This window comes from Bufo bufo, chromosome 8 (genome assembly GCF_905171765.1).
Source record: "Bufo bufo chromosome 8, aBufBuf1.1, whole genome shotgun sequence".
Lineage (NCBI taxonomy): Eukaryota > Metazoa > Chordata > Amphibia > Anura > Bufonidae > Bufo > Bufo bufo.
The window spans coordinates 45,290,695-45,306,780 of record NC_053396.1 but is presented as its reverse complement, the minus strand read 5'-3'; the positions used below and the strand labels follow the sequence as shown (position 1 = coordinate 45,306,780).

Below are 16,086 nucleotides of genomic sequence, written 5' to 3'. Positions count from 1 at the left end.
ATTGACCACTAGGCCTAAAAATGTTACGACTTCCTGTATTCTGAGAGCAGCTACATGGGCTATAGACACAATGGACAGGAGCAGACCCCATTGACTTCTATGGGAGAGTTTTCTAGGCATGTTTTGTGACCTGTGCAGAGGTCAGGAGGGAGCTGATAAGCTGTGATATCACCTATTGTGAATGGTGGGTCCTGTGTTATCTGTGTAGAGGTGTTACATGTCATTGTAGTTCTGACTGTTGTGATAATGACAATAGTTACTGATAAGTAGCTACAGTAAAAGTACCTGTGCAGACCATAAGCAGCATGGTGCTTCACTGGTTAGCAGTGGTGCCTTGCATCGCTGGGGGTCCTAGGTTTGAATATGCCCAAAGGCAACATCAGCCTGGAGTTTGTATCTTATTCCCATATTGGGTTTCCTCCCCAATGGGTTTCCTCCCACACCCCAAAGACACACTGATAGGGAACTCCACTGGGGACAGCGAGTGCTGATAATGTCTGTAAAGCGCTGCAGATTATGTCAGCGCTATATAGGTGAGTAACAGGAGCGTAACTATCATAGCGGCAGACCATGCGACTGCTATGGTGCCCAGGGCAAGAGGGGGCCCAGGCTTAGTTGGGATTATCGCCTCTTCTACTGGAGGTGAAAACTTGATAAGGACTCTACCCTCTAAAGGAATAACTTTTAGCAAATGAGGCATTGAAAAAATGGCCCAAGGGTCATTGAAAAGAGTTTAGGCAGAAACCCTTCCATCCTGTGTTGGGGGCCTCATTTGATACTTGCTATGGGGCCCTTACTTCTCTGTGTACGCCACTGGTGAGTAAAGTAAATAAATACAAGACAGGAAGTCGACGTATTATCAGACCTAGTGGCCAGTGCAAAAATTGCTGGATTAAATACATTTTTAAAAATATAGTGACATGGAAAATGTTTTATTTTTTTTTAATCCCCATGAATTCTAATAAAAAAAAAAAAAATACATGTTTAACATAAACATGTGATTTAAATAACAGGTCATTTTCTGATGACACATTCCCTTTAACCACTGCACATATAAAGAGGTAATCTGTTGTCCCCACATCCTTGGAGTTGAGCAACTATGTAGATTTAACCTGAGTATTGGGAGGGAAGGTTTTTAATTTTTTTTTAAACATATAATATACTCTGTTGTATTCTGCAACACACATGCAACTACAATGCAGTAATCTGTGTATAGCCCCGAGCATAAGGTGAATATGCACTTTTGAAATCTGGATATTTTTCTGGAGCTCGGATTTTCTTATACAGAGCTCCAAAATTACATGTAGAGCCATAATAGTGTTATTTTGTCTACCTACAGCCACAACTAGGAACTTCATGGAGCCGTATGCAGTAAATTCTCTTGTGGTGGTTGTGGGCAGCAAGAATTGTCTTTAAACTCTTTGGCTGTATGAAGAAAAACCTGGATTTGGAGCTCTGTAACAGAGAAGTGAAGAGCCAACCTTATTAATATCTATTATGAAATAAATCAACGAAATGTTGGACCTGTTTAGAGTAAAAAGTAAAACAAAATGGTGAATAAATCCCCCTTTTAAGAGGTTGAAGAGAGGAGTAAATTTTTGGTTATTTTTATAGCATGTTGTAACTTTTTTTTGTGAAAATAGGGGATATTTTGTATTTACTCGTTAACTTGGTGTTATCAGGGAATTTACTAGATACTTAAAAAATTCTGTTAAAATCTCTTCAACTTTTATGATCAACAATGTTTCTACATTTTCTCTCTGGACCAGTAGCAACTCTTCTAGGAAATATTTAACAAAATGGTCCATCAGTGTTTATAAATGAGGGGGTTACATATTTTTCCAATGTACTATACTTAGAGATAAATGAATCAATAAAAAAAAAATAGAATTTGTTACAATTTTTTTCCCAACAAATCCGAATGCTTCAGGATTAGTCTTGTGTGAATTACTCAAAATGTCAGCCATGTGTTTACAGAAAGAGAAGAAGGCATCCTCCACCAAATGGGATTAGTTTTGGACCATTTTGTAATTTAATAGCACAGTGTGTTTTTACACTGGCTAAATCCACTTACCCATAGCCATATACAGTATGTTGCTGTCACTTTGCTTGAAAGGAGTTGTATACAGTCTTAGGAGACCTCAGAGTGTCATACATGACTTTTCAGGGCAAACTTTTGTGATGACCGATTCCACTGGTTCGGATCCGAAACAAGATTTTGGGACATTCGCATCTCTAACTAATCATCAACAGTGGGTCTGGCTCCCAAGCTCTCGAACAAAGAGCTGATTATGCCGGGGAAGTCACAATCAGCCATATTTATTTTTCCAGCAGTGGTCACAACAGGTAAAATGTAGTATTAAACGCCATTCAAATGAACTTCCAACCATTCAATACATGGATGGGCCAGGGTCTCCCAGAGCAAGAGATGATTTTTGCAGCTCTCTTATCTGGCTAAATTGAAAGGGTACAATAAGTGGACATGTTGAAAAGAGGTATTTTCATGAGACAACCCTTTAAAGGGATTCTCCAGGAAAGATACTATTGAAAATACTGAAACTCATGTTATTATAAATAAACTCTTAAATGTCTTTATTTATAATGGCTTGTTTAGTCTAGTGGACAATCAGTGAAGGAGTTAAAATGGCAGCTCTCAGCTTTATAAGCATAAAATCCATCCTCCTCATGACGATGCAGGGCGGCCTGTGTAAGAAAGCAGAGCACATAGCCCTATGTAAAGTCTTCTGGTATCAGCACTTTGAAGCTGTATTTTATGTGCAGATGACAGCTGAGATAACTGCTCAGATGTGTCCCTGTGCTTCAAAAAGGAGTTTACCTCATCTCGTACTCACAAGCTGAGGTATAGGAATGATATGCTTATAAATCTGAGAGCTGCTATTTTAACTCCTTCACTGATTTTCCCCTAGATTAAATGAGCCATTATGAATAATTAAAGGGATTTAACAGTTTGTTTATCATAACATGTTTTTTTTCAGAACCCCTTCAACAAGGCTGGTACTTTATTGTTAGCTTTTCGTATCAACTATTACTCCAAACTATATAAACAGCTTCCTATTGGAGGTCTGTGTGCTAATCCATTTCATTTCACTCTTGAGTTCATTCAGAAACGACCATTCCTTTGTTGTTTGATATAAAATGAAGCTCAAATGTATACAGTATATAGATATAGTAGAGCTATGGAATATCAGGTTATAGCAATGTCGTTATGGAATGGAGCAATAAAGCAGGTTCTTGAGTACGTTAGCAGCCGCCAGAAAGAGTATCAATGACTGAGCCCTGTAACTGGAGTTTAGTAAATTGCCGATTCAAAAAGTACTAATTATTTTCATTTTAGTGTGTGTGTAACGAGGAAAGCAAAATGCACAAGTAAAAAATTTGTAGCAAAAATCTATCTAAAGCATTGAGAAAGATTTACAAGATTAATAAACATGCTCTAGCCATCACCACGCAGGCAGGATAGGTATAGCTCTCTGGTTTGCAACTATTTACATTACGTCCCTTTAAAAACATATACTTTGCATCTTATTTTTGGACCATGCAAATTTTTTTATATATTTTTTTTTTGCTCTTCTTTAACACAGGAAAAAGAACTAAACAAAACTGACAGTTCAAGTCAGTCAAATTGAAACCAGAAAGGAGGTAGCTGAAACCTGCACTGAAAACACCCTCGGGGAATGCCCTAATCCTTCTGGGATTGAAGAGGTAAAAAGCTGCCATCCTAAGTAGATCTTGAACCAGTACAATCCCATTTCATTTACTACAAGACCTTTACTTTGACATGCTCAGAATAATCTTCTTGCCTACGCAGTGCTTTTACAGACGTTCATCTTTCCACAGCAGCTAGAAAATAGTATCCATCTCATGAGAAAAATGACTTTGAAATGTGTACCCCAACTTAACGGAGACTTCTCAGCAGCATACACTAAGCATCTAGACTGGCCCTCCAATACTATTTCACAACAGCGCTTGTCAGGCTATTAAAAACATTTCAAAAAGAAAAAAAAAGGAAGAAAATACATGGTTATAATCCCAACCTGATCTACTGGAGAATTATCAGCCCTCAATGTACATGTTTTATATTTCACAAAGCAAATATATTGACTTAAAATTATAATAGCTAGCATATCTAATATGACAGTGATGAACGATACAACGGTGAAATAAAACAAGATGCGAACAATATACCCCAAAGAAATGAGTAAGGGCAGTGTTCTCTAAAATGAAAATATCTATACATTAAGGCCCCTTGCAGACAAGCGAGTATTCCACGCGGGTGCAATGCGTGATGCAAACGCATTGCGCCCGCATGGAATCTGGACCCATTCATTTCAATGGGTTTTTGTACATGAGTAAGCAAGTGCGGATGCAATGCGATTTTCACGGATGGTTGCTAAGAGATGTTGTTTGTAAACATTCCGTTTCTTATCACGTGCGTTCAAAACGCATTAAATAGCATTGCACCCGCACGATAACAACTGAACAACTGAACGTGATCGCAAACAAAACTGAATGGACTTGCTTGTGAAATCGCGCATTTTTCACTGAACGCATCCGGACCTAATACGCTCACGCTCATCTGCAAGGGGACTAAGTTTTCATGGACTCAACCCAAATATAATACTGATAAAAACCACTTAATTTTATAGACCATCTAAAACCCAAGTGTATTACGGAGCAGCAGAAGACCTCACTGAATGCAATGCAGTACTGACTCAAAAAAAAAAAAAAATACCAATCTTAGGTGTTGAAGCTTCCTGCTAAACGTTACATGGAGGCTTTAACCCATCTCAAAGTAGCTGATTTTGGTCCCTGTAATTTGTTTGTAATGGCGAGGCCTGAGGGTGTAATGTCAGACTAAAGTCAAGATTTAAGGCAGACTGGTTGTTTTCGACTTGACCTGACACAGTAGGAGAATGGCTGTATGGGACATAGCAGCAGGAATAGCAGCAACGGTTATGCTCAAACAACTAGTGTTAGGTTTTGGTGGCATTGGGATAAATTATCTCTGTTATAAGGCAGTTAGATCTCCTCCCTAACAGACCTTTCAACAGGAAAAGTGCACAGCTCAAGGTTTGATGGAAACACTAAAGCTTGCATCAACTGCAAACCTAAACATAATGTTCAAGTTTCATTTGTCACTCCTATTTCACCTTGAAATCTTCACAGTCTACCATCTGCATGGGAAAAGGAGGACTGAAATGTTCAGTCTAACTGGCTGAAAAATCAATGTGACTATGGCTTGTATTTTGTCTTCTTCTGGCCATACCACAGCTTAATACTTCTAATATTTCTGTGTTTGTTCCTTATGGCGTTCAGATCATAATGCATAAATCGCAGCTCTTCATTTATCTAGAAAATGTCAGACTGGTCAGTATGCAATGTTTTCTTATGGAGAAACGTAATCCAGTTCAGCAGCTATCATAAAAATAACATATGGAATGCGATGTGTTTTCCAGTCTGCCATCAGTTGTGGTCATGCGAACTGTACAAAATGCTATCCATGATTTGGACTTTGAGTATTCGGAATGTTTTCCATTGCATTGGGGTCCAGGCATGCACACTTCTCCTGTATATCACAGCCTGCAGGAAATGGAAATACCTGTAGAAAATGTGAGACAGAAAAGTAAGATGCAATTTAATTTTATAAATTAATAGAAAAAAAAACGGCATACAACATCTAGTGGTATTTCCATCTTAACCACTTCCCTACCTCTGTATGACTATATATGTCGGTGATAGGGTCTTTAAAAATGCCACCTGTTTGGCAGTGGAGCCAGCATCATAGCTTCTGGGTTTCTGCTGTTTTAACCCCTCAGATGCAGTGATCAATCCATGCAGAGATTGGGGAAACTGTTCCTTCTCTGTAATAGCCTCAGTCTCTCTAAAGAATCCAAGACTATGACAGCTGTAGTTCTTAGGAGGCCTGCAGGTGGCAGGCCTCCATAAGAACATAGAACATCTCATATACAATGCAATGATAATTTATTGCAATGTAAAGGAGAAGCGATTTAAAGATCGCATATTCAGATCCTCTAAGGGGACTATAAAAAGGTCAAAAAAAGTTATGTGAAAAAATATATAAACATTTAAATCTCCCCCCCCTTCCCCATAACAAAAAACATTAATAAATGTAAAAAATAAGGATGATTTGCACCACCATGATCCGAAATTCCCATAATATTAAAATATAAGTTATGGCTCCAGAAAGCTGCATGTGGCCACATCACCGCTGAAGACTGGAGCAGTATATGTGACTCTGCCCGGGAGAAAACAATGCGGGTACCAGAAGATAGAGACATCAGAGGCAGCACAGAGTAAACGAGCAGGTAAGTATCAATTTTCTATTTCAGGGGGCAGGCTTCGGACACTTGCTAAAAAAATCATTATTCTCAGAAAAACCCTTTAAAGTCTGGTTGAGCTCAGTATTTGGAAGACACTTGACAATGAATATGTTTAACTGGGGTAATACAAAATAAAGAAAGTAGAGGCTCAGTGGCCAATATGAAACTCTTCCAGTGAAAATGTACAATTCAAAATTTTTAACTATGGATTCTAATCTTGGCAAAAACAATTATGAATTGTATGCCATAATTCTATTGTGTGATAAAATAGAAAAACAATGCAAAAAAACTCTGTGACCGAAGTTGAACTACTGTGCGTGACTAGTTCAAATATTAGACAATGTGCAGAAAAAAAGTCCCTCAAAACTAAAACTAAGTATTGTTAGAATCAAACTAAGCTACAGAATGGCCAAAAATAATTACAATGAAGCTACAGAAGTCAATAGCAAGTTAAATGAATCACAAATCAGCCTTAGACTTCATGCACACAACCGTAATTTGGTTCCATGTCCAATCCGCATATTTTGTAGATTGCACACTGGCCCATTCATTTCTATGGCTCCACAAAAAAAAACTAACAGCACACGGATGCAGACAACACTCTGTTTTGCAGACAAGAATAGTAGTTTCTATTGATAGGAGTGGGATAACTGCGGATTGCACACAGAAGGTATTTTGTGGATCTGTGGTTTGTGGACCATAATATGGACACAGTCGTGTGCATGAGGCCTTAGATTAATTTGAAACAGTCAGTATTTGGTCAGTATTTTGCCTTAGTATTTGTAGTTCAAAACCAGGATTGAGTCCAAAACATTGAACAAGTGCATAAGTTCCATTATACTTTTCTCCATGTAGGTTTTGATCCTGGTTGTCTCTCTAAAAAGAGAACTATATGTTTCTCTATGGCCATTATGGGTATAGATAAAGTGGAGTAACATCTCTGTACAAAAAGTGTCCTTTTTAAAGGTCAAATAATGTGGGACATTGGTACAAATTATTGCAATGAAGACTAAAGAAAAATTTACTTCAATAATTGCCCTCATGATAAATTACCCCAATGTTTGTAGTCATTTTTTATTCTTAATTATGACCTAAATGTCTTCATTTCTTGTTTTTACAACTTCAAGGTACAAATGTAATCTCCTCCCACTCATCAGAAAAATGTTTGACCGTTCCATTTTCATAACACATTCCTGACATATATGAGCACATCTTGTATGGCTATAATGCATTTCCACCATCTCCTTTAGCACGTTCCTCAGTATGAATATTAGATTACTGTGTGGTCTTGAAAAAAATGAAAATTTTTGAAACAGAAGACAGCATTCTGTTTCTCATTTATCTTTGTCTATAAGGAATCCCTCTGCAAACAAGAAGACTCCAGCAGATACGCCCTTACAGAAAGTAGTTTAATAAAAAACATGAAGTGTTGGTAGTAAACACTGATATCTGGTCCAAGTAAAAATGACCATGCTTTAATCTGTCTGCTTGTAATGAAAGAAGCCACTCTGAGCTGCCTGGAACCCGAAAGAATGGTTACAGATGCAGGTGCTTTATAATGGTGCCAGTTGGCAGTAATTCTGTTGACATTGAGAAATGTTTTCTTCTAGTTAGCGAGATATATAAAATTACAATTAGAAATAAAGTGAAATGGTTACAGAATGTGCAGAATGTGAAAATAAGAAATGGAGGGGATAAATCTCTACATCTCAACATCATAGGATGCGTGCAGAAGACCCTCAATGAGGGATGGTGCCTAAGGATAATTAATAGTCAATTCAAAAGGGTATTCCAGTCTTGGCAAGAGACTGCATATATTCAGGCTATGGGCGAAGATCTGACTGTAGTGAATGGGCCATGTTGCCATAGGTGCACAGTACCTAAATAGTGAAATTTTTGAAGAAACCTCACTATTCATTGTAGTCAGACACCCCCATAAAAGCAAGTGACAGAATATCCTATCATGTCCACTTCATATGCCATCACTTTCACTAGAAACGCCTTTTAATGCAATAGTATATTACTGTGGCTAACATAGACATGTTTCCCTCAAAAAATGTTAATAACTATGAGGTGCACAAAGATTACACATGACAAAAAAATACAATAAATAAATGGAAAAAAGTTTGAGCTTACCCTTTTTGTTTTAACAGTGGAGGTACAGCAATCTCCCCCATCATAGTCACAAAAAGCCCAGTTATTTACCCCATCACAATAATTGTCTGCAATAAATGGCTGTAATATAATAAAAAAATATTTTAGTCGACCATGTTGCTAAGACTCTGTTTTGCTAATATTTGCATTTTTGTACATTTTTTAAAAGGTGATTTTTTCGATTTGTTGTACACATTTCTGTGACTGAAAAATCTATTATATACAATGCATGTGAGTGGGGTTGTTTCTGTATGCGCATGTGCTTTCTTGCAGCCCTCTTTGAGATGAATCTGTGTAATAAAATCTAAGTATCAATATATCTATATAAAGTCGTGGCCAAAAGTTTTGAGACTGATACAAATTTTTAGTCTTTACATTTGCTTCTCGAGTATTTCAAACTTTTTGTCAGATGTTTCTATGCTATACTGAAGTACAATTATAAGCATTTACTTTTTTCATTTCAAGTTTTGTTTTTTACTTTCATTAACAAATAAATCAAGTTTATGCAAAGACTGAATACTCACAGTATTGACCCTTCTTTTTCAAGACTTCTGCAATTCGCCCCAGCATGCTGGATATCAGATTCTGGGCCAAGTGCTGACTAATGGTAACCTATTCTTTCCTAATTAGGCTCCATTCACACTTCCGTGGTGTGTTGCGGTCGCGGATCCGCAACACACCCGCCCGGCACCCCTATAGAAATGCCTATTCTTGTCCGCAAGCTGCGGACAAGAATAGGACATGTTCTATCTTTTGCGGAGCTGCGGACCTAAAGATCGGGGCCGCGCTCCGCAAATGCGGATGCTGACAACACACTGTGTGCTGTCCGCATCCATTCCGTCCTCATAGAAAATGAATGGGTCCGCAAAATTGCGGAAACGGATGCGGACCCATTTGCGGACGTGTGAATGGAGCCTAACTGCTTGGAATTTACTACAATTTCTGTGTTTTTGTTTCTGCACCCACTTTGAGGACTGACCACAGATTCTCAATGGGATTGAGATCTGGGGAGTTTGCTGGCCATGGACTAGAGATTAGTGAATCAATTGGTCTCATCACCAGGGCTTCTTTACCTTACAGGGCTGGACATTTAGCACATTTCTAGTTCAAGGCCAGGAAATTCCCCAGATCTCAATACCATTGAGAACCTCTGGTCAATCCTCAAACAGCAGTCTTGAAAAAAAAAAAGGGTCAACACTGCATATATTGAGTCTGCATAAACTTGATGTATTTGTTAACAAATGCAAAAAAAACTTATGAAATTCTTATATGAAGTAGAAATGTTTTTGAAAATAAACATTGGAGTCATTCTCAAAACTGTTGGGCATGACTGTATATATTTGCCATACATATAAAGAACAAGCAAAGTTAACTTACATCACACCTCTTGATGCAGTGAAGCCCTTCCGGTAGTGGATACCATTGCCTCCTTCCTGTACAAATAATTTTCTATAAAAAATATATAAAATTTATATTATAACTATAGAAATTATAACAGTGTGAAATGCTAACAGATGAATATACTCAAAATGCATTACTCTTTAATATACAGAACACTTTAAAATAGTATAACAATATCAAGTACTAGGTTACTTTTTGCAAAAGCAAATGTAGAGCTAGTTCCAAAATCATTGCAGAAAAGTGAACTACACATTATAAATAATTAGTGATTCAAATTGGTAAACCCATCAATACACCTAGAAGACACATTGACGTTTATATATACCACTTACACTCAATAAATGAGTATATGAGTATAGTCCACAGCTTGAAGGGAATGTATCCCCTATATTATCTGTATCACCTCATCTGCTTTTATTTTCTGACTGTAGAATTTATTTCAGGGGAGCCTGATGATATACTTTACAACTGGCAACTATACCCAGTTAAAGAGGTTTTCTGGGAATGCACATTGTTGAAATGTTACCAGAAATATACTAGCATTGGGACCACAATTTCTATGTTTTATAGAAAAACAAAGCAAAACAAACACTTAGTCTCTTACAACTAGCAAGGGAAAACTATAAAGGAAAAAATAAAAAATACAGATAACGGCAGCTAAGCTGGAGACAAAGAGACGCATTGGCAAAGAGAGTAAAATAAACCCTAAAATGTTCTTCAATTATATAAATGGTAAAAAGTTTAAACCTGAAAGTCTTGGCTCTTTAAAGATTGATGATAGGGAAGTTGTAGAGAGCGATGGGGCGAAAGCAAATTTATTAAATATGTTTTTCTTCACTGTATTCAAAGAGGAAAATGAACTATCAGATGAAATACACAGTATAAAAGTAAACTCCCTATTAAAAGTGGCCTGTCTGACTCAGAAAGAAGTGCATCAGCATCTTAAAAAGATTAAAAGAGACAAATCACCGGGTCCAGATGGCATACACCCTCGTATCCTAAGAGAATTAAGTAATGTAATAAACAGACCATTATTTTTGATATTTAAGGACTCTATAATTACAGGGTCTGTTCCACAGGACTAATTCTTAGCAAATGTGGTGCCAGTGTATAACATTGTATCAGCATGTTTTTGTGAGGGATCGGTCCTGTCAAACTAATTTAATCAGATTCCATGAGGAGGTAAGTTCTAGACTGGACCAGGGTGAGTCAATAGATGCCCAATGTCTTAACTTTTCCAAAGAAATAGATAAAGTGCCACATAAAAGGTTAGTACATAAAATGAGAATGCTTGGACTAGATGAAAATTTGTGTATGTGGGTAAGTAACTGGCTCAGAAAACTGAGGGTGGTAATTAACAGGCTGAACTGGATGGACATATGTATTTTTTTAGCCTTACAAATTATGTTAATATGTTACTAAAGCTAGAACAGTCACAACAAAATGTTTTAGATTTTTTTTTATTGTAAAATAAAAAGAAATTCACAGCATGTGACGAGTGTATCTTAAGATGATACTGCTGCGATTAATCATCACAACAAGACACAGAAACAAAAATGCTTTTATAGGGTCAGCCTTTTCAATCAGTTCACCAGTTCTTCCCTTACCATTTCTTTGTCTTATAACTTTGGTTGTGGTCCCTTCAAGAACTCTTGATTGGACACTACCACAAATTGATTTTCTCACAAACTTATAATATAATTTTGAAAATTGTATGTAATTTTTTTTTTTTACAAGAGAATGGGTGGATGGTTTCTGGATATTATTTTTTAATTCACTAAAAGTATTCTACTTCCTACAGTGTGGATAGGAGTACTCCCCTGTAACTGAGTAACTTCGATGTCAGCCAGTGGCAGCTCATGCATGACACCTGTCGTTTGCTCAGGCCCTTTAAGGACGCCACGTTATTTGTCAGTCGCCAGGACTACGGGCTGAATGACGTCATTCCACTCCTTCATGTCCTGGAACAAATGCTGGTAACAATGGCTGGTCAGGGGAGAGGAGACGGGGTGCTTAGATCTCATGGCCACATGAGCCCTGTGGGGGCTAAACTGGAAGAGTAGGAGGGGGGAGGACATTGGAGTACAGGCAATGTGTAGAGAAATTGATGGTTTTTCTACTCAGCTGACAGGACAGGAGGAGCAGGAGCAGCCAGAGGAGCTACAGGGCGATGAGGAAGACGAGACAGAGGACCCGGACACACCGTGGCAGTATGCAGTGGAGATGGAGGCAGGGAGTCCCTCCGAGTCACTTGCACAAGTGGCCCAATGCATGCTCACTTGCTTGCGTAGTGACAGCCAAATTGATAACATCTGGCTCTCCACCTTGTTGGACCCTCACTACCGGTCCTGAATGGGGGCCTTTTTTTACACCATGGGAACCCCTCCATACTAGAATGTACTGTCGGATGTGAGAATTAAGTTGAAATCGCAATGCGATTAATATAACTTGAAGTAATCGCATTGCAATTTAAACTTAGAGCTGGGTTTCTAATGGGTCAGCTTGCTAGAATTAGCAAAGTTAACAAATATGGAATAAAGCAGTGCTAAGTTGAAATTGCAATGTGATTAATATAACTTGAAGTAATCGCATTGCGATTTCAACTTAGATCTGGTTTACTATGGTTGGCTTGGTAGAATTAGCGAAGATGACAAATGTTTTCGTCATATTCCTCAAAACGAAGATAACAAAATATTCTCCATCTTCGTTTTAGCTCCATATTCGTCAACGTCGCTAATTCTAGCAATCAAATAGGAAAGTTGACTATAGAGACAGCTGTGTTTAATTTGCTATGCCATTATATTACTTTGCTTTTTTTTTTTAATAAATAGAATAATTATAATACTTGATAATTATTATAATTATTCTATTTATTTAAAAAAAAAGCAAAGTAATATAATCGCATAGCGAATTAAACACAGCTTTCTCTATAGTCAACTTTACTATTTGATTGCTAGAATTAGCGAAGTTGACGAATATGGAGCTTAAACGAAGATGGAGAATATTTTGTTATCTTCGTTTTGAGGAATATGATGAATACATTCGTCATATTCGTCATCTTCGCTAATTCTAGATATCAAACTAATAGGAAAGTTGCCTTAAGTTAAAATCGCAATATGCGATTATTTAAATCGCGATAACTAGAATATATTTGCAAATTTTGTCGAAATCTACTATGGCACCTCCCGCTCATCACTATCACTGATGAGTAGCTTTCTTCACCCACATAGTGAAGAAACTACTCACCAGCAGCAGGTAGACCTGGAAGTGGACCTGAACCAGCAGGTGGTGGAATACTTGGACAGCACCCTGCCACCCCACATTGAAGATCCGCTGGAATACTGGGTAGCCAAACTGGATTTGTGCCCACAACTAGCAGAGTTTGTCCTCGAAAAGCTGTCCTGCCCGGCCAGTAATGTGGCATAAGAGTGGGTGTTTAGTGCGGCGGGAACCATAGTTACCCCAAGGAAAACTCACCTGTCCTTGCAAAATGTGGAGAGACTGACCTTTGTGAAGATGAATCAGGCGTGGATCAGCCAGGATTTCCGATAACCAATTCCTAATGCATCAGACTAGATCATCCATAGTGCCACACCAACACTTTGATAAAAGAGACCGGTTTATTCTGACTATCTGCCTCAGTGTCATGGTCTTACCTGCTTGCTGCTCTCCTTCGTTTGACATGTGCTGGCGGCCATCTTGGTTTCTGGGTTTCTTGTAGTCTTCCACCCTGCGGCTCCTCCTTCCCCTGGGAGGAGCTGGATGCCTAGCTCATATATATAGGAGGTCTGTGGCTTCAGTTCCTTGCTTGGTCCTCTTGTGTTCACATGCTTCTAAGACTGCTGCTGCTTCTGGTTCCTGATCCTGGCTTCGTCTGACTACCCTGCTGGTTCCTGATCCTGGCTTCGTCTGACTACCCTTCTGGTTCCTGATCCTGGCTTCGTCTGACTACCCTGCTGGTTCCTGATCCTGGCTTCGTCTGACTACCCTGCTGGTTCCTGATCCTGGCTTCGTCTGACTACCCTTCTGGTTCCTGACCTCTGGCTTCGCAAAGACTCTGCTCGGTTTCACCATCCGTTTGGACTTTTGCTTTACAGCTTTATTTTCAATAAAGCCTTCTTATTTTCACTTATCTCTTGTTGTACATCTGGTTCATGGTTCCGTGACATTAGGACCAAGCCATGAATTCTGACGGTACAGGGCCATCCTCGCTACCCACGCTGGTTGCCAGATTTGATCAGCAGGATCACCTGTTGGGTCGGTTCGCTGTGGCGTTGCAAACCCTGCTTGAACGCACGGCTCATTTCGCTCCCGTTGCCGATGGGTCGGTTGTCGCTCCTGGGCTCGCTCCTACTGCCGCTCCGGTTGTTGCGCCAGAGTCTACCCCGACACCTGTTGTTGCGCCTGCGGTGTTTCGGGGTATGACCGGTTCTGCCCCTCTTCCACAGCGCTTTGGGGGAGAGCCAACTCAGTGCCGAGGTTTCCTTAACCAGGTGGGCATTTATTTCGAGTTGCTGCCACATGCCTTTCCTACTGAGAGATCAAAGGTGGGCTTCTTGATCTCGCTGCTCTCGGACAAGGCCTTGGCCTGGGCCAGCCCTTTATGGGAGAACAACAATCCGGTGGTTGCCGAGTTTTCCGGTTTTGTTGCTTCTCTTCGGAAGGTATTCGATGTGCCGGCTCGTGCTGCCTCTGCTGCGAAGCTCCTTATGTCCATCAGACAGGGTTCACGATCCGTAGCTGAATACGCCATTGAGTTTCGTACCCTGGCAGCAGAGGTGGGCTGGAATAATGAGGCTCTGGTCGCTGCTTTCTCTCATGGTCTCTCGGATGCCTTGAAGGATGAGGTTGCAGCTAAGGACCTACCAGTGGAGCTCGAGTCTCTTATTTCTTTCCTGATTTTGATTGACACCAGACTCAGGGAGAGACCTTCCTTTAAGGAGAACCTGCGGAGGTCTTCTAACAGATTAGTGCCTACGTTTGCTGTCCCACCCGTGCCTCCCTCTCCTCCCACGCCTCCTGGGGATGACTTGTCTGGGGGTGAACCCATGCAGCTGGGGTTTGCTCGCCTGTCCGAGGGGGAGAGGGCACTCCGGAGACGCGAGGGCCGATGCATGTACTGTGGTCTCGGTGGGCATTTTCGGTTGGCATGTCCGAACCGTCCGGGAAACGCTCGTACCCTGAGATCCTGTCGGGGGCAGATCTTGGGTGGAGTCTCCTCGTCCCCGGTTTCCCGTGTTGACAAACCACTGATCACTGTTGTCCTCTCCTGGGTCGGGGGCTCGGTGACGACCCAGGCGTTGGTGGACTCTGGTGCTGGTGGTTTGTTCATTGATAGTGTGTTCGCTGCCGCCAATTCCATTCCTCTGCAGGCTCGAGGTTCCCCACTGGCTCTTGAGGCGATAGACGGCAGACCCCTTCTGCCGCCACACGTGACTCATGAGACCCTTCCAGTGGGGATAGCCATTGGTGCCGTTCACAGAGAGTCGGTCTGCCTCCAGGTTATTTCGTCTCCACACTACTCGGTGGTCTTGGGGTACCCCTGGCTCCAGAAGCATAATCCGACTTTCGATTGGAGATCGGTCGAGATCCTCTCGTGGTCACCGCAGTGTGGGGCTAGTTGCATCCATGGGTCTGTCAAGTTGCTGTGCACTTCCTCTGACTCTCTGTTGCCTCCTGAATACGAGGAGTACCGGGATGTATTCGATAAGGTGCGCGCGGTTGCCCTACCTCCGCACCGCCCATACGATTGTGCCATAGAGTTACAATCTGGTGCCGTTCCTCCTCGTGGCAAAGTCTATACACTGTCGGTAGCGGAGAATGAGGCCATGGAGGAGTACGTGAGGGAGGCGCTTTCACGCGGACACATTCGCAAATCTTCGTCCCCGGCAGGGGCTGGATTTTTCTTTGTGAAAAAGAAGGGAGGTGAGTTGAGGCCTTGCATCGATTACAGGGGTCTCAATCGCATCACGATCAAGAACGCTTACCCGATACCCTTGATTTCCGAGCTGTTCGATCGCCTTAAAGGGGCCACGGTCTTTACCAAACTCGACCTGAGGGCGGCATATAACCTGGTAAGGATCAAGGCGGGCGATGAGTGGAAGACCGCGTTTAACACCAGGACCGGTCATTACGAATCCTTGGTTATGCCCTTTGGGTTGTGCAATGC

General features: G+C 40.6%; 1 protein-coding gene across 1 annotated transcript in view; it reads right to left on the bottom strand.

Moving 5' to 3' along the window:
* Positions 1-5,498: 5,498 nt before the first annotated feature.
* PAPPA (pappalysin 1) overlaps positions 5,499-16,086 on the bottom strand; it is a 455,318-nt gene continuing 444,730 nt past the window's right edge. The window contains exons 21-23 of the mRNA XM_040405874.1: positions 9,894-9,965; positions 8,499-8,597; positions 5,499-5,620 (exon numbers count right to left, since the gene is read on the bottom strand). Coding sequence (XP_040261808.1) covers positions 5,516-5,620; positions 8,499-8,597; positions 9,894-9,965 — 276 coding nt within the window. The 3' untranslated portion in view covers positions 5,499-5,515. The remainder of the gene's footprint in view (positions 5,621-8,498; positions 8,598-9,893; positions 9,966-16,086) is intronic.